At 45.5% G+C, this 19138-nt stretch overlaps 2 protein-coding genes across 2 annotated transcripts in view; one reads left to right on the top strand and one right to left on the bottom strand.

Annotated features, from left to right (window-relative positions):
• Window positions 1-1610, top strand: part of PFDN1 (prefoldin subunit 1) — a 29708-nt gene extending 28098 nt beyond the window's left edge. The window contains exon 4 of the mRNA XM_053397471.1: window positions 1350-1610. Coding sequence (XP_053253446.1) covers window positions 1350-1433 — 84 coding nt within the window. The 3' untranslated portion in view covers window positions 1434-1610. The remainder of the gene's footprint in view (window positions 1-1349) is intronic.
• Window positions 1611-5849: 4239 nt separating this feature from the next.
• CYSTM1 (cysteine rich transmembrane module containing 1) overlaps window positions 5850-19138 on the bottom strand; it is a 32847-nt gene continuing 19558 nt past the window's right edge. The window contains exon 3 of the mRNA XM_053397472.1: window positions 5850-6434. Within this exon, the coding sequence (XP_053253447.1) occupies window positions 6328-6434 (107 nt within the window). The 3' untranslated portion in view covers window positions 5850-6327. The remainder of the gene's footprint in view (window positions 6435-19138) is intronic.

The following is a 19138-nucleotide window of genomic DNA, read 5'->3' on the forward strand; positions in this document are numbered from 1 at the left end:
GAGAAACGGCAGGCAAACAAGAGAGGAGAGTTGGCAAAACACCATGGTGGCACCTCATCTTTGAAATGCCTTCCCTAGAGAGGCTTGCCTGGCATCAACTCATTTATCTTTCCAGCACCAGCTGAAGACTTTTTAATGTGCACGCGTGCCTTTTGCTTATTTTGATATTGCGTCCTCTTACCGGTTTGAGTTTTGTGGCTGCAGTCGTAAGGGCTTGCAATGGGGGTGAGCGGTGGTCCTACCTGCCTTAGCCAGCACCCCCGTGCACTCTTGCTGGCAGGGCAGAAATGAGGGTGGAAGAGAGTTCTGGGGTTCGTCTGGTTTTCTCCCAGGTTTGTTTAAAGAGCACTTCCCCTTCATTTGGAAAGCAATAAGAAGGAATTAAAGGGGCTTGAGCTCTGTTCTTTTCTTGTCACCCCTCTTTCCCGCCCCAAATACTCCTGCTGTATGACACAGTCTGCATCAGAGCACCCACAGTGGTGAGTCAGCGCTGGCTGTGCTAGCACAGAAGTTTGCAGTGATGCATATAGATCTGTGCAAACCATCTACCTTGTCCCCAGCTCCCAGAGCAGAAATATTCGGTGGATGTTTCAACCAGGCCCTTTTAAAACTCATTTGTAATACCTCTTTAAGGATGTTTTAGTCAGGATTTCATGATAAAGGTATTGAAAATCATTCAGCTTAGAAACATGGTCATTTACTAAGTGTTCAGCCTGTGTCTTCAATTAAATAAAACATTGGATTGAAAATTATATTGCTCTTCTGTCTTGAGTAAAACTCATATTGAAAACTAGATATCAGAAGTTTGTCTGCCTAGAGGAATGGCTGACATACTTTTGCAAGCAACATTCCTTTGTTTTGGGTTGTGCTGGCATTTGCCTCTTTCCTGGCTTAAAAACAAGGTGTTCCTCACCTGCCATTAGTTAGGTGCCCATGAGTACCTGCAAAGAGGAGAGGGGAGCCTAAAGCTAGGCTTGCACCCTGCTGTCTGGAGCAAGGGGGCATGAGGGCAGAGCAGTACAGCCCTCCTTTCCTTTGCCAGGAAGAGGAAGCGGTGAAACCCCATCTCTAGGCAGAGCCATAGCCCTTGTGTCTAGTAGCCATTATCCGTCTTGTCTAAGGAGAATACCTTTATCCTCCACAATTTTGTCTAACCCTCTTTTAAAGACATCTAAATTCCTCTAACCTTTTCAGTATGGTTCTTTTTAGGGGTGCTGTTCAGTCAGTGCTAGCCTCAGTTTGATAGTTGGCCCACTGATGTTGATGGACCTGAGTAGCTAAGGTTCAGGTCTACTCTGAGTGGAATTTGATGGAATGCAACTCTTTGCTGTTGCTTTTGTGCCTTTCAGCAGAGAAAGTCGTACCTGGAGCGGAGTGTGAAGGAAGCTGAAGATAACATCCGGGAAATGCTGATGGCTAGAAGAGCACATTGAGGGTTCCAGCCCCACCACTGCCTGCCCCTTACCTTTGGACTGAACAGTTGGAAGCCAAGCATGTTTGAAACCTTGCAATATAGAACTACCTGTTGAAGACACAAGGAGCTTGAGTTATGTCATGTCAAACCCGCCCTGTATTTTGGTGTACCAGTAAATCCTTTCTGTGTTATATAATGTGGCTGCCTGACCTGTCCTGGGTTCTCTGTTAACATGGACATTTTTCAGACGCCTCTTCTGTTGTCCCGCATCTGCATTATTCTAGTTTCAACTTCCCACAATTTTTTCTGTTGAAAACTGAGCTGTAGTTCAAGAATAGGGCCTGGTCAGCCTTGGTCTCTTCTGCACCATCAGCCATAAGCACGAGGGCTTTGCGGAAAGGAACTGTTGTTTTGTTTGTGCTCCTGAATGCCATGCTTATGCCAGTCAATCTGGGATTAACCTAATTCTGGTTACACCGGGGGGGGGGAGGGATTGTGGGGAGATAGAAGCAGAACTCCCGTTCACAGTGCTAGGATTCTTTCTTTCCGCTTGCCTCCCCCTGTAGAAAAAGGTGTGCAGGGCAGTTAATGTCTGGGGACAAGGAACACTATGAAAAGCAGTACATAAGAACTGGGGGAACTGGATGTGCACTGACTGGATTTTGGCTTTCAACAGTATCGTGTTTTGGTGTGGCAAAGTGGGGGATGGATTCCACAGTCAAGGCAGATTAGGATGGTGGGAGTGGTTCATAGTTGGCATGGCGCAGTCGGAGTGCCCTTTCAGTGGGCAAACAAGCAGCTTGTTGCTGTGAAAGACGCCCATAAACCGTTGCCAAAAATATACCACGACTCTGTAACGTTTGCAGCCCTTAAAGGGGAGGATGTCATGCTGCTGCCACCTTGTGGCTGATATCTGTACCATGAAGCCTGCTTCCCCCATTTTATCCTCGCAACAACTTGGGTAGATTAGGCGGAGAGACCCAGAGAAATGCTGCCCCCTAGCTGTCCTAATCTGAAACAGCTCATGTTTTATCCATGTTGACAGTGCCCCATTGAAAATGCCCCTGCTCCAAACTTGAATTAACACAGAAGAGACCAGTTGAGGACAGTATTTCTCCATCTGTAAATGGCAGGGACACTGAGCCCTCACTTCTGGGGAGATGGGAAGATTGTGCTCAAGTTTCACTTTAAGTAGACCTGTTGAACTTAACTGGCCCAACTTAGTCACACTAATTAATTTCAGTGGGTCCGCTCTGAGTAATAGGTATAGCAGTTACAATCTTATCTGGCCCTGGCAAATATCTTACCTAAGGTACTACACCATCATATTTCTCTCTCTCTCTCTCTCTCTCTCTCTCTCTCTCTCTCTCTCTCTCTCTCTCTCACACACACACACACACACACACACACACACACACTGCTTTTCAGGCTGTATTCAGAGTTCAAATTGGATTATGCTAAATCTAGTCTGTTCTGGGAAGAAACCAAGTTATAGTCAGAACTTGAAAAATACTCCAAGCTCAAGGTGAGCCCATAATTGTCCTTCACCCTCCAGAAGGTATGAATAGCAGTATTAAGCCCTGAGTAGAATCGATTTTAAACAAAAGGTTGGGCTGAGGGGGAAAGGGGAGGGGTCTGTTGGCACACCGCTGTGTGTTGGGAAGAGCTACTGTAATCTGGATCCCTTTCGGTCTCCCTGCTGGGGTTCAGGTTCTTGAGTCCAGCTGCCTTTTGCTTACTTCTCTGCAGGAACTAGAATTTCTCTAGTTACAGGCTGCTGCTAACAGATCACTAAACAGAAATATTGTCTGTGTAGAGACATCTGATGCTGCCATCTTCTGGTATAAACCCAGTTTTAATCCAGTTAATAGATTCTGGCTGTACTTACCAAGTCTAGGCAAGGTAAACACTGACAATCCTATTCAGACAACCCTCTAGCCTGTACCAGCTGGTCCCGTCCAAACATGGTTGGACTACAACTCCCATCATCCCTGACCACTGGTTCTGCTAGCTAGGGATGATGAGAGTTTTAGTTCAACAACATCTTTGGATCCAGAAGAGGGTGGCATGGGAGTGTTGTGGGCGTAATGACACACTCCACTGACAGAATGACCCGGAACCAAACCCCCGTGCAAAATGGGGGTGGCCTTTATGTATAATACTTGACATAGCAGAAGTGGAAAATAATTTATTCTTCTGCAATATCTGAATTATCTGTCATTAAATTCTTCTGCAATATCTGAATTCCAAAGAGTCCTCTACAGTGCCATCTGTGCCCTTCCTTGAGGCTTGTAGCCAACAGGTGATAACAGAAGCTCCTGGCCTTCAACACTTTGGGTAGAGAAGCTGGTTGGAGGCACTGGTGGAACAGGACTGGCTCCATCCGTTGGCTCACACAGGGGAACACCTGGAAGTGCATTACTGAGCACCAGGCCTTGGTAATGAGATATTAGTGTACGCAGAAGGCATGAACCAGATGTTGTCAACCCTTCTTGGTGCTCCAAACAGGTTCTGGGAACACTTGTGTAAATTTTTTTTTAAAAAATCCTATCCTTGTTCCTCTTTCTGCGATCAAATGTAGCACAATGCTTCTGAGGAATTTTCATTTCAAAAGAGGCTAGTAAAAGCTGAAGTGTTGTGCTCCTGTTCATGATTGGGCTGGAGCGGGAGAACGAACGGAGAGCCTGCTGAATCCCTGGCAATGGTGCCATGGGAGTTTTTCCTTGCTTCTGATACCAGTTGGTGTTGGATTGCCATCTCAGAGATTGCTAGCTCCCTCTGGTGGCAGCTATCTGTTAGCAGCACTTTTGTTGCATCTCTGTTGGCTAGTTAGTACTTAAAACTCTCCTTAGCTCCTCATTCTCTAGATGTCCAGCCAACATCTACATCTTCTGAAATATTGACTGAGAGACTGCAAAACTGCTCAGATATTTTCAGTTTGCTTCCTGGAAGGGTAAAGAAAACACATTTGTGCTTCTGAAAACCAAGCTTGTATTAAAAATTAATATAATTTAAATGTAATTTTTTTATATAAAAAAAACCTGTCTAGAACCAAGAGGGAGCTGTAGGTTGGCACCATGTGTTTTCTCTGTGTGTGAGAAAGACAGGGGGGTGTATTTACTGCACAAGTGTTCACACCAATTTAGATTTTATTTCTTCCACCTTTGGTAAGTTTGAGGGACTCTGTGCAGCCTTGTTTTCTTTTGGAAAACAATATATTGAAGGTTTCCTTTGTAGTGACCTATTTGACACAAGGCATAAGTGGAGCAGGTAAGCAGGCACACACACACCTGGGCGAGGACTAAAGTAATGTCTGTCCAACAGCCACGGACCTTACTGTAACTTCATTGCCCAACTGTCCTCTAGCTGCTCTTCTCAGCAGAAAGTCCGACAGATTTATGGTGCTTTAAATATTCATATTCCACTGTTCCATGCTAATATTATGATCCACAAAGCAGCTTAACATGAGTATAAGCATGAAGCAGATAAAATTGGCTGCGATGCGATTCCAAGAATTTACAATAGTGAGTAGTCTGTTTCTAATTCCTGCTCCTTCCCTAAAAAGATTAGGCCACTCTACAGCCACTTTTCCTAACATCATCTGTAGCAGTTGAAAGATTCCTGGGAAACATCTGAGAACATATTGAGCAGCATGACAAAGCCACCACAAGCTAGTTCATTTTTTTTCCTTACTAGGCTAAATTAATTTAGATGCTCCATTACCTGCCAAATGAGGTTTTGAAAAATGCCCACTCTCAGGTATCCATGTATTTCAAAGGCACAGTCTTTCAATGCCAAATTGCTGAGCAACCCCCACCCCTGATAATTTCAAATACATATTACATGCAGGCATAATATATTCTGGTGGCACACTTTAGCTCAACCTTGTCTTTAAGTCCTTGCTTGATAGCCGTAAGTGACAAGGAACTGCATGCTGGTGAGGACGTTGGGCTGTCCTCCCTGTGCTTGGCTCAGAAGGTAAGCCAGCTGCCACGGGAAGGACACCCTCTCCTCCTCTAGCCCACAGCAGGCTTCAGAACATTTTCTGCAGGCTAGTAATTTTTGTGGGCTTAGAAAAATGAATCTGCAAGACCTGCAGCTTGACAGCAAAAACATTTAAGGTCCATTGGACTTGAGAATGTATTTGGCAAGGAGGTTTAAACTGGGAGAAAGGAAGGGAATCTTCCTTGAGCCTTTGGTAGATTCCGCACAAACTTTCAAATATTTTTCCAGCAAGCTTAAGGTAGGAAAAGGGTGCTAAGTTCTTCACAGTATGTAGCCCTGCTATTCAGTGAAATACATCTGAAACAGCTTAAGCAGAGGCTAGCTTCCAAAAGAGCTTTTGGGGAACAAACAGGCAGCTATTGGGCATTTCTATCTTTGGATGCCCTCTAAACACACACACAATAACAAAAACTGACCGATACTCTTCATATTACTGGACCCAAATCTTTATTGAGCCCAATTTGTTAAACCAGAAATGAAAGCAAGTAAGAAAAACAAACAATGATTGGCTTAAATTATTGCATATTATTCCATTTCTAAGAATGGTAAAAATTATAAATACATAATTTGTAGTAAAAGCCTTTTTGCCAAAAAAAATATTTAGCACATTCTTTAAAGAACCACAAAGTTGTAGAAACAATGCTATAAAGACGTGGGGGGAAAGGGAGGTTTTCCTCCACTAAAACTAAAAAGTGCATAACCAACATCACGGTGCTATCTCTAAGGCAGGCAGGTGTTACTGTCGCCTGTGCAAAGCAGATTTTTCATTACAGTACTAAAAAAGCAGTTGAGAAGATCAGAGGGAGAGGAGGGGGGAGGAGAAGGAGGAGGAGAAGGAGAAGAAGAAGAAGAATAAGAATGCATAGCACTCTAAGTCAGAGGTACTGAGGCTTGGCTTCTCAGGGCACTCAGGTCAGCATGTCCCAAAGGCAGCAGCAGCACAGCGCAGTCCAACACGCTGTCAGGCAGGTACTTTCAGCAGAGTTATCCCTTCGCTGCTCTTCCACAACATACACTAGGAAGAAGAGAAAAACACACGTCAGAGGGGCTGCACCCAGTTGTGACACATCACCCACAATGCAAGAAGAGGCCTGTGGCCAACTTAAGACTTTATTTACACAACTGTTCTCCCACGGCTAATGATACTCAGAGGGTCTGGGGCTCAGTTTTGCCCAACATGAATTTGCCATGCTGCTTGCAGGTAACGTGGAGAGAGATATATACACAGAGAAGCCTGGAAGGTTCTTGAATGTTCATCTTGCACATTTAAAGAAAATTAAGCATCTCACTCCTTTACTAATGTAGAAGCGTAAAGGTACCCCTGACCGTTAGGTCCAGTCGCGGACAACTCTGGGGTTGAGTACTCATCTCACTCTATAGGCTGTTTGTCCACAGACAGCTTCTGGGTCATGTGGCCAGCATGACTAAGCCGCTTCTGGTGAACCAGAGCAGCGCAAGGAAACACGGTTTACCTTCCCGCCGGAGTGATACCTGTTTATCTACTTGCACTTTGATGTGCTCTTGAACTGCTAGGTGGGCAGGAGCAGGGACTGAATAATGGGAGCTCACCCCGTTGCGGGGATTCAAACCACCAACCTTCTGATCGGCAAGCCCAAGGCTCTGTGGTTTAGACCACAGCACCACCCACATCCCTAGAAAGGTGGTACTCTACCCAATTAAATAGCAGAAAGTAACCCTTCTCTTGCATTCCAGAATTCTAACCAATGAAAGCAAAAGGTGCTGGGATAACTGATAGGCACCTGGGTATTCTTAAAAACAGTTCCACTAAAACTAATACAAATAATAAACAATTTAACATAAAACTACCTGCACTTAGATTTTTTACTCTGTGTTGATCACCCTTTTGCGCTAAGGATCATTTCCCAAAAAACATTTCTGCCTTTGTCCTTGTGGGGCCTTCTTGGATTTGGCAAATGCCTGGAGGAAGGCAATCTCGATCAGGGCAGGCTGAAACTAACCAAACAGGTTTGTCTTGAAATCTATCTGGACCTTCCTTTGTGTTGCTAGCCTGAATGGATGAGGAGAGTCTAGCAAATGCCGTTTATGTTTGTCTGCACACAGAGAACACACTGTTTTGCTAGGCTCCAGCATCAGCCGACCCGACAATGGCTCCATTCTCGACACCCCCATTGCTTCTTGCCCACACGGCCACTGACACCTCAGTGTTACTGTAGGACATTCCTCATAGTCCTCCTTGGGTGTGCGAAAGAATATTCAGCCCCCTTCTCTCTCCCCATCTGTGAATGGAAGCTATTTTACAACATCTTTAAACTTGGGACCAGTTATCTGAAGGATTTAATGTAGCGTATACCCTCCTTCAGGTCCCCTGGGCAGAGAGGGTCTTTCCAAAGACAGCTGCTAGATTACAGAAAGCCCTTCCCAGGGAGGCTCCCCCAGCGCCTATGTTTAATATCCTTTGGGTGCCAGGTGAAGAGCAAAGTACTTTTTACCCTCCTAGGCCAGGGGTCGGTAAACTAAAGACTGGGGGCCGGATGCGCCCCCCTGGCTTGTAAATCCAACCCGCGGACCCTGCTGCCCGCTCGGTCAGTCCCCGCACGCTGCGGACGCCTCGCCACACTGACTTCCGCGATGCTGGCACGGCTTCTGGGAGGGTGTTGACGCTGGCGCAGCTTCGGATTGCCTGCAGGAAGCTGCTGCAGCCAATCTGAAGCCTCGCTGCCCGCACACTAAGGTAAATCTGGTGTGGCCATGGACAGAGAGGTGGGTGGACAGAGAGGTGGGCCGCGCCATGGGCATCGTGGGTCTTCAGCCGGAGCTTGGCGCACCTACTGGCCCGGCGCCCGGCTTGGTGCTGGAGGATGAGCTGCCCGTGGCCTGCCTGCCAACCTGGCCTCGGACGATGGAACGGCTGCTGCTCGTCAACAACGGCGGTGCCGAGACGTGCTCCTGAGCACGTGCAAAGTGCATTCCTCCTCCAGGTCCGGAGGCAGCTGCGGGAATGGCTTGCAGGGTATTTATATTTTTCAAAATATAATCCGGCCCCCCACAAGGTCTGAGGGACAGTGCACCGGTCCCCTGGTGAAAAAGTTTGCCGCCTTCTGCTCCTAGGCCTTACAGAACTACATTGGGCAAGGAAAGGCAAGGGGACAGGGGAGGGAGAACTCAAGCTACGCTGCACAACACGCAGCCAGGCTGGTGCCAACTGGGCAGGAGGTATGGGGCCGCATCTTCCACATAGACTGGTGTGCTCTGCCCCCCCAACTTGAAGGAGTGTCATGGAACAAGAGGACTTGAGATTCAAAGCTTTCCCCAGTCCATCCCAACATGCCTCTCCCCCCTCCCTCCTGCCAGAGGCCCAATGGCACAGGGGCAGGCACAGGTGTTTGAGACCTGCATGGGTGGATCTCCCTCTCTGTCTACTAGGCTTCATTTCACCCGGGTTCAAGACCCAGTTTGGCACATACACCCCCCATGCATTTGCACTGGCACACACAGGCTGGGAGCCTCCATGGTGCCCCACTGGAGGCTTCACCCGGGACAAAAAACCTAGCTATTCCCCCCGTAGCTACAGCTCTGCTACCCCCAACTGAGTTTGCCAGTTCATTGGGACCTGCAAGGAAGTCTCTGGGACAGGACTTTATCTGTGGTCACACTCAGACTATCATACTCTAATAAGGGAGTATGTCAAGGGAGACTTGGCGGCCCCCACTCCCCACAACTAGGTAAAATGCCTCTTTTTCAGCAAGCTTTGACAATCTTAGCTGAGGAGTTCCACATTAGAAATGCAAAGCATCTCGCAAAGAAGTACCATTTAAACAGCTGGATGGAATTTCCATATCGTAAATTAAAAGTGTTCGCAATATGTTTATTATTATTTAATATCCACAATCAATATATTTAATTAAATATATATCATTAAATACACAATTAATAGTTTTAATATAGTCAATTATTAAATAAATTTAATACAGAAACAAATGTTCATGTTTTTGTTAACAACATAGGACACAAAAATATATTTTTTTAGGCTTTAAAATGCTGCTTCTTGAATACTGCAGCCCACAGACCCACCCTGCTGGACCCTCCTGCTTTGACCATCTTTGCTATTTAGTTCCTCACAGTTGGAACTGAAGAAAAGCTTTCATAAGGTCTCTCAGGAACTGCAAGGGCTGCAAAGACAATCAAACTCCACCCCTTCAGCCTTGATTTTAAACTGGGCTCTTGGCTTGCGCCAATTGATTAGCATAGATAAGGTAACTGAGCAAAGATTCTCAGTGACTGCTTGGCTTCCTCTTATCTTAATAACTTTGAAGGCTAATTCCTTAACAAAGGTAAAACTTGAAAGCCTTGTTACCACCTCATTCACTCGCCACAGCAAAAAGGGCCTCATAATTGTCCCCGGAGTGGTTTTGCACACTTCAAACAATTTTGGAAGCTGCCCTGGACATTGTGGGAAATTAATATTTATTAAATAAAATAATCTCCAATTTGGAATAACTGAGTTTGGAAAAACTGCCAGCGGAAGCAGGCTTTGAGATATGGAAATACATTTACGGAACAGCTGTTTTCTCCCTAAAGATGAAGGGGGCCATCCCTTTCCAACTTCCTATGGTAAAATCCCCACCCCATATGGCACAACTGCTCACTATGGAGTGTGTGTGACAACACACAAGCTGAAAGAGGAGACTGGTGGCAACTCAGCTACGAATGTGGGGAGAAGCACGAATGTGTGGAAGACGCACAGTCCTTGGGCAAAGAAAAGAGGGTGGGAAATAAAAATTGCAATTCTAGGGCAGCACTTGTGCTGGAGCTCGTTGAAGTGCCTCTCTGACCAGAGGAAGAACAGGCATCCTGGACACTCTGGCCGCCTCTTGGCTCTTAGGGGAGAAAGAAGATAAAAATAGCCTCAAAGTGTGACTAACTAGTTCCACAATTAGATGCAACTCCATTTAGAAATAAGTAAGGGAGCATTCCAGATTGGAAAAAAGTATGTTGGGAGGGTCTACAGCATTTTGATCTTTGTAAAGTCAGCAGGGGGCGGGCAGGCAGTCAGGAGATTCAAACATTGCACAAAGACAATAACAGCTTAGAGAGATCTTTGATCTGAGGCCGGGAGGCTGAAGGATTCCTAGATACAACAGGCAGTAAAACTTCATTGCAGAACACAAGCTGATAGTCGGCTCCAGTTCCAATGGGAGCATTTTGCAAGATCACACACTGGGGACAAAGGGGAGCTCCTGCTCTCTTCTCTCTCAGCCCAAGTGCTCTGTCGAAACGGTGTCACTCTGGGCTCAGAGACTATGCAAGCTGCCACTTTAAGTGACGTGGAACCAGATGCAAACAAATGTTTCACTCCAGTAAAGCAGGCAGAAAATCTGAAAGGATTCAAGGAGCCCAGGGGTTACTGGGGGAGGGGGAGAGCCTTGGGCCCCCTCAATGCTGCTGTGCAAAACTTCTGTTCATCTGCAGCCACTGGCCATGCTGGCTGGAGCTGATGGCAACCAAAGCATGTGGGCCGAGTGACAGAAGGCGGTGGGAACTTAAGATTTCCAGACTTTTTTGTTTACAGTGGTACCTCGGGTTAAGTACTTAATTCGTTCCAGAGGTCTGTACTTAACCTGAAACTGTTCTTAACCTGAAGCACCACTTTAGCTAATGGGGCTTCCTGCTGCCGCCGCACCGCCAGAGCACGATTTCTGTTCTCACCCTGAAGCAAAGTTCTTAACCCGAGGTAATATTTCTGGGTTAGTGGAGTCTGTAACCTGAAGCGTATGTAACCCGAGGTACCACTGTACTTCAAAATTCCTCAGGGTGCAAGTCAGCACTCCCAAACTCGCTATTTGCCCCACGAGATGAGGTGGGGGCTGGAGAAACATACAGTAACCATCGGTTAGAGGTTCCTGAGAGGGAACAGTTTTTCTTAATCTGAGTGAACATTTAAGAAATTGCATCTTAAATATGAAACAAAAATGAAAGACCCACAAAAAATCATTTTGAGAGGCTGCCCCCCAGAGCCGTTTCTCCCTTCTATGCATTTCTTCTCCTTATTCTTACCTTGCCGACCCCCCACTCACTAGAGATAAACCTGGGTGTCACTGGCATACTGACTCTCATAGCTCGAATCTTTGGACCACCTCACTCCAATGGTTACGAGACAATGTTGAGCACCTACAGTTGCCATGGCAACTATGAAGTATTGATACCCTCCAGGTGGGACAGGAATGCTGAAGCCTCCCAGAGCCTTTACTACTAAAACCCTCAACATAAATTCTGGGACTATCCCAGTCAGGTAAGGGAGGAAACCCGCTCAGTAGCAGGGGAGGAAAGTGCACCATCGGAACCCACAATCCGCCACAAGTCTCCATCGCAAGGTAGGCAGGTGCCAAAGTAGACAAGGGATGCTGGAGAGCAAAGATGGGCTCCCTCTGGATGACCACCAGCACCACTTGGCCCTTTGCTGAGCCAGAAAGAGCAACCCGCATGTCCCAGCCCACGTGCCCAGGTCTCAGTAACGCAAGCTGGTTACACCTGGTGGGATGGGGTGGTCTTGGATTAAAGTATGTGCGAGGAAGATCTCATTATGGAATGACCTGGCATTTAATCGCACCACCAGCTGACCTTAGAAGCTGGTAGAACTCAGGGATACTGTGGCTGAGGGCAAGTCCAGAAGACAGAACAGGCATCAAGTGTCTGATCTGCCCTTTCCTTCACCTGGTAGCTCAACACCTGCTCTTGCCCCATTTTGACCTCTCCCCCCACCTAAATCACTTATTCAGGTGCCTTCTTCTCCGCCCTTCCCAATTGTTATCAGCTTATATACTGCTTAATTGCCAAAGTGGATTTTAAGCTGTTTACAAGCATAAAAACGAATGCAAAAGAAACACAAATACTCATTACTAACATGGACTCTAAAACAGTTGCACCAATTGCACTAAAATAAACATCCAGAGTTAAAATGTGGGACCATGACACACCTGTTCCAAACCATCTCACCACACCAATATATTAAAATAGTAGCAGAAGCCAACAAGTGAACTAATAAGTTGTTAAAATGCACGAAAGCAAGACTGGCCAAAAGTTGTTGATAAATCTTTCAAGGCCTATCACCTGCAGCTAATTCTGCTCCAAAGCCCTGTCAAAAACTTTACACTTGCCGCACCCCTGAAATAAAAAGGCAGTGTGTGTGGCTCAGCCCCTGAAGCTGGAGGCAAGCGAAACCTGATCCTGTGCCAACAGCCACTGTAACAAGAGCTCCCCTCACATGCTCCAAAACAACTTGAGGACATTTGGAGAAGGAGAGCTGCTGCTTTGCATAGGTCAAAAATATATATTGCATAGATCATTCCAACCATATTCTCCAACTGCTTTGTCCCTCTGGTCCATCTGCAAAAGTTCTTGCCCAGGGTCAAGCCCCTACCTGGTCCCCACCCTCTTTTAAAAATTGGCTAAACTATGGGATAGACTAAAGATCTTTCAACACAACACCCCACCTTTTGGGCCAGACTGCTTAATCTGGGCTACAGGGAAACAGACCCTGGAAAGAGAAGGGGGAGGTTGGCAGGCAGGCAGAGGTAACTGAGGCAAAGATCATTTTGGGAGGCTGACAAAGCCACAGGGTGAGCTGAAAGCAATAGAACTTCACTTTGTGCCTTCTGATTGGCTGTATTTGGCCGTCGTAAGAGAAGGAAGCAAGGTGGCAACTCAGCCAAGGCCTCTCAAGAAATCAAATCTGGGTCATGTCAGAGTGCCTGGGCTCTGGACCTCTCCCGGTCCCATGCAGGCAGATGGGCCACTAGCCAGAAAGAGGACTCAGCAAGCAGGTATTTTCATTGTTCTGGATCAATCAACAAGGGTTTTAATGGAATCATTTAATTGCAGAGTTGGAAGGGACCCCAAGGGTCATCTAGTTCAACTCCCTGCAATGCAAGAATCTCAACACGTGGTCTCCCATCCAATTTGAAACCATAGCAGACTCTGCTTAGCTTTGCAAATGTGCCAGCAGTTTTGAGAATTCCGATTCTGAAAAGTGTAACTCCTCCAGAATTTTCTTGGGACTGTAAGGGTTTTTTTCCTTCCTATAGAAGCAGCATGACATAATCCAAGAGTACGGGCAGCAGCATCCCAGCAAGGGCTGCTTCCTGTGTGTCTTACAGTTATCACCAAAACCTCACCGTGGACATGCCTGGGTCATGCAGGTGCATTTTTGCACAATGAACCCAACTCACATTATGGGCTGCTTTAGTTGAATTCTGATTCCCAGATCCATCCAAACTGGTGTGTGTTTAGATTTGTACCATTTGTCAGAAGTGGTTACGGTATGCCCCTACCCTTTGCAGCCAGACTCCCTACTCCATCACAGGGCCAGGGTTTCAGGCTACGGAATAGCATTATTACAGCTTACCTTTTTATACCACGTTAGCATATTGCCCACCTATAACGCTGCTATGTGCCTTTCTCTGTACGGATGACTTTCCTAGGGAATGTGATGAAAGCCTCTTAAGCCCCCAACCCCAAAATACATGCAGCAGTGAGAGACTTGTGTCAGCAAGATGCACATCTGCCCCCACCATGTATACCAGAAGGCAGAGATGTGCACAATGCCTACTGACTGCCCCAGTAGAGGCGGGGGACCCTGAAACTTCTCACATTAGCCTGTAGTCCATCCTTCTCCCCTCCTGCCCACTCCCAGCTAGGTCCCCCCAGTGTGCCAGCCTGGAAGGCAGGAGAGCTGCAGAAGGGAAAGCAGCGTGCCAAGAGGGTTCAGCACCCTTCTACTTGGGGCAAATTGCAGCCCCCCACAAACACACTTTGGATGTTGTTGCAGCAGATGCATGTCTGAAGATGCAGAGTCTGCTGCTGCCACCACCCACCCACCCTTGGGCCCAGCACACAAGGCAAGCCTGGAGTTGGCTCCTCCCTTAAACTATTTGGGTTCTACGTATTTTCCTTATGTGGAGACAAAGCCCAGAAGCTGCAAGTAGCCCAGCTAGGAGGGAGAGCAGGCATATGGGGCATCTGTAGCAGGACAAACAAGGTGCAGGAACCTATTGCAAAGCTCTCCCCACGCAAAGGAGACCCCAGGCAACAGACAGAACTGGGAAAGGGATCTCTTTAACTATAGACCAAACACAAAGGAGGAGGCTTTTTGTTGGCTGGTGTCACTCACTATTGGCAGAAATGTGGAAAAAGTTGGAAAAAGGCTGAGGAACAAAAACTCTTCATTTGGCTGAAGTTTGTGCTGCTGATGTGAAGATGCAACAGTTGTAATAACTTCATTGATTATGTGCAGAATCTTGCAAGACTGAATTTCAGCTCACAACCTTGCTTTTAATTGCTCTTAACATCATTTTAATATCAACTGAAGACTCCTTAGTATTTATTGTCTTAATATGATTGATGTTAGTATTTTGGGGGAGCAATCCTATGGCAAGATGAGTAGTAGCCCTGGGGATGAACAGAGTTCAGATCTGGTGTAATGTTAATGCTTGCTTTGTGCCAGCTTCTTGTGTACCTTAGGCTGGGTTTTAATTTGAGGCAGTTTCTACATCAAATGTATTAAGCGATCTTTGTGTTGGCAATTGTTTAATTCTTCTGTGCTACTTTGGATTTAATATGGATTTTGATAACATTATGGTTATGTTTTAAACTTTGTTTTATTGAGATTGTATATTATCTAGAGAATTCAGGATGAGGCAGTCAAGAAATACTCATGAATATTTTTAATTATAAAAGTAACATATTTGTTCACATTTTGGACCAGGCCCAAGGCAAAAGCACTACATCCATGAAAGTGGAAGGCACTCACGTCTGCATATCAGAAGGATCATGCCCCACCTGTGAGAATCCTGAGAACTGAAATTTGCAAGCCATGCAGCCCTTTGTAGCCATGCCCAAAGCTCAGAACTACCACTCTAGAATCAGTTGCTTTCCTAAAACCAATAAAGCAGATTCTTCCTAGAAACTTGCTGAGCCACTTATGGCAGCGGATATAGTTAAAAACTTCCCACCTGGAGTACTAAAGGCAGAAAAAACACTTCTGAATCTGAACCACTGCCACTCCCACCACCTTGTAAGTTCATTATCTAATCAGCTGCAGAGAAAAGAGAGCTGTGCTTAATCATCTCTGGGTGTTGAGACATACACCAGGTACCAGTCCACACAATGTAAACAATATTCATGGGTGTGTGTTTTTTATTTTAAAAACTGCATTACCTTTGTCTTACTGCAGAGACCTTTATCTTGGGTACACACATTTGGTTTCTGCCCATACTGGATGATTAGCTAATGATTAACCTAAGAAAATTGATTTTTAGAAATGTTCCCTTGTACTGTGAAAAGTTAGATGCGCCTGGGAAGCTGGATCAGCTTAGCCAATGCAAGTAGCAAGAAAAGAGGCTCTTGGAACAAAACCATCGACTTACCTAAAACAGGAAATAGCCATTTGTCTGAATAAAATAAAAAATAAATTAATTCCCAACTTTATGGGCCAGCCTAATTATAGGACTGGCACTGAACATCTGCTTTGTTTACCTACAGGAGAAGGCTCTTGGGAAGGAACACTCAGATTACTAAGCCTTTTTACTCACCAAGCAAGGCACTGTGCTCAATGGGGAGTCAAAGTTCCCCCTTAGCTACCAGAAAATAATAACGTAAGCGGGGGGGGGGCAGATTAGTGTCTCCTCTATCAACAAACACCTGTTTAACAGGCACACACTCCAGGGATTTTCTTTATAAATGCACAATTCCATTCTTGGGTCACTCTTGAACCTACCATGTGGGACTCCAATTGCCACCAGGAGATATGAAGCTGTGTTTTCTCCAGTACTGTCCAAGGTGCAAACTGCCTTGCTTCTGTACTGGTTGAAATTACAGCAAAGTGGGGCCATGTGCCCTATTTTACAGAGGACAGTCCTCTAATGGAAAGTGGGGGCTGCTCAAGTTCACTTTAAATATAAAGGTAGAAAGGAAGAGCATGGACGTGGGTGGCGCTATGGGTTAAACCACAGAGCCTAGGGCTTGCCAATCAGAAGGTCGGCAGTTCAAATCCCCGCGACGGGGTGAGCTCCTCTTGCTCGGTCCCTGCTCCTGCCAACCTAGCAGTTTGAAAGCACATCAAAGTGCAAGTAGATAAATAGGCGAGAAGGTAAAATGTTTCCATGTGCTGCTCTGGTTCGCCAGAAGCAGCTTAGTCATGCTGGCCACATGCTGTACGCCGGCTCTCTCGGCCAGTAAAGCGAGATGAGCGCCGCAACCCGAGAGTCGTCCACGACTGGACCTAATGGTCAGAGGTCCCTTTACCTTTAGAAAGGAAGAGCAAGGGATTTGGCATATGGCACACACAGTTGCCCCCCAAATGGTATTTGGGGCTAATTTATAAAGTTGGGGTAATAAATGTGAAATCCTTCCTTACACGTATGTCCTGATTTCAGATGTTCTTAGGGTCGTTACCCCTACAGCTACAAATGGGTATTAAAGGGGGGGGAATCTTCTGTTAACTAGATGTTATCATCAAACTATATAGTTTCCACCATTTCTTTTTTCTATTGAATCTGATCATGGTCTTCCAGATTACTTTTCTGAATTATCTATTGGTGCAAAAAGGAAAGCCATGTACAGCTTTGAGCTTCCATGCTATGCCCACAGTGGTCTGGGTCACACAGCACAACTTGGTTTGTCTTAAACCATGGCTTAATTGTGACCATGCCTTGCCCAGGCCATGCGGCTTCTGCCACTTGCAAAGGTTTGTTCTCGTTTTTCTTCTGGCTGACTCAGGTCTATGGATGGATGGCAAGACCTACTATGGCTTCCTTCAGCTGCACCAGGAGGATGAGAAACCAAAAGGGCACGCAGAGGGCAGTGGAGAGGCATGTCCAATATTTAACCATAGTTTAAGAGAAAATGTGGCTGAATGAGGCAAATATATTTGAGGGGAAATACAATGAATTTATGCATTTGTAGCTACAGTTTATATTCCCCCTGGAATGTATAATTCTCCCAGGAACAGGTTTTTGAAAGATTTTTTAGACAGTTTCCTTTTTGAACTATAGCAAGAAAACCCATTATTTACTGGTTAATAAAGATACATATGTTACATACAAGCAACTTCCAATTTACACAGGGGATCCGTTCCAAGGCACCACACATTGAAGTGAAATCATGTATATCTGAAACACCATTGAAAAGCTTGCAAACACTCCGTTCCCCCCACCCCTGTTTTGACATTTTAGGGTCACTTCCAGGTTCGGCGCAATGCCCATGTTCCTGGTCGTGCATATATCGGACGCGCCTAAAATGACTGCTGCCTGTACTGTGTAAGATTTCTGTTTCCTCTAGCAGCCTAACAGATCAAACATTTATTGCATGAAATGTGCTGGGGATCACCCATGTCAACTTAGTTATTTCTAGTTTTGTAATGACTGATTATTTCAGCTGACTCGTTAAAGACAAAATGGCATGCACATTATTATAAGGAAAAACCAAATATACGACAAGAGTGGAGGTACTTCTCAATTATAAAAGTATCTTATTTGGCTTAGCGAGATAGAAAACTTACAAACACAGTGTGAATGTTGACAGAGCAACCTTACAAGTTGTTTTGTGCAAGGTTCTACAAGAAAAAAGTCAACAATAGTAAACTACCCCTACATCTGTTAAGTTGTCCAGTGCTAGATTGTCTTGGCCTAAAGTGGCAAAAACCAACCTGTTCCTCCAAGCACAAAAACAGATGCAGGAAACAAGCAGCTCTGAACTTGTTCTTTCAGGGAGAGTGTAAATCTAGCACAATACTTTACATTACACATGTGTTTATACACACACACACATTCTGGTATTTGTTAATATTTATTATTCAAATGATGTCTAGCTTTGGTGACAACTGCAGGGCTGTGCCACATTTATGTTTGTGGTGTCCAATTACGAATTGCTATTAAAAATGTGATATTATCAATGTGCCACTGATGTGAATTGTGCATTAGTTCACATATTTTGGAAAAATAAATAGAAAGTGCAACTGCATGGGGGGTAGGGTGGGAAGAGAGGCAACTAGCCATTCTGTTTTTGCACCTGTAACCCGGGTTCCAGGAGCCATGTGGCAAAGAGCTTTTCTATCTCAGTTTCTCACACCGATTGGTCTCTGTTTCTTGTTGAAAAAGGCAGCGTAGAGAACTAGGAGTCCTGAACTGCCAGCAATTGTTTTCCTTTAAGCTGGAGATCAATCCAGGATTGCATAATTCCTTTATTGCATAATCTGGTTGGAGCCAGTAAAAATGTTATACAGATTAGGTTTCTGTTTCATGAAAATGAAAAATACAGGAGGTTGAAGGGGCAGGCAGGGGAGGAGAGGCTGCAATCCCAGGTGTCTTAATTTCTCCGTGCCTGTTTGACCACACAAATGTCACTTAAAATGCAACCTGTATGAAGCCAACATGGAGTGCAGACAGCCAGAACCTTTTCCTTTCTAAGAAGAGATGCATATGTTGTTGTTGTTTTAAAAAAACACAGCCCACGTGCCTAATTAAACTAACTCTTCCAAGGCTGGATAAAAAACACGGTGTGGCCTATTCCCATCTGGAAAGCAAGGTTCATTGTAACTACAAGCTTTCCCCATAATTGTATTCCCATACAATGAAATAATTGACCTGTTGAATTTATGTCTGCCATGTCCAGGAACTCTGTTTTCCCACAACACCAATCCTAAATCAAACCCCGGGCTGCCATCCTATACCCTTTAAAGGCCCA

Source organism: Podarcis raffonei, chromosome 7 (assembly GCF_027172205.1).
Source record: "Podarcis raffonei isolate rPodRaf1 chromosome 7, rPodRaf1.pri, whole genome shotgun sequence".
NCBI classification, from domain to species: domain Eukaryota; kingdom Metazoa; phylum Chordata; class Lepidosauria; order Squamata; family Lacertidae; genus Podarcis; species Podarcis raffonei.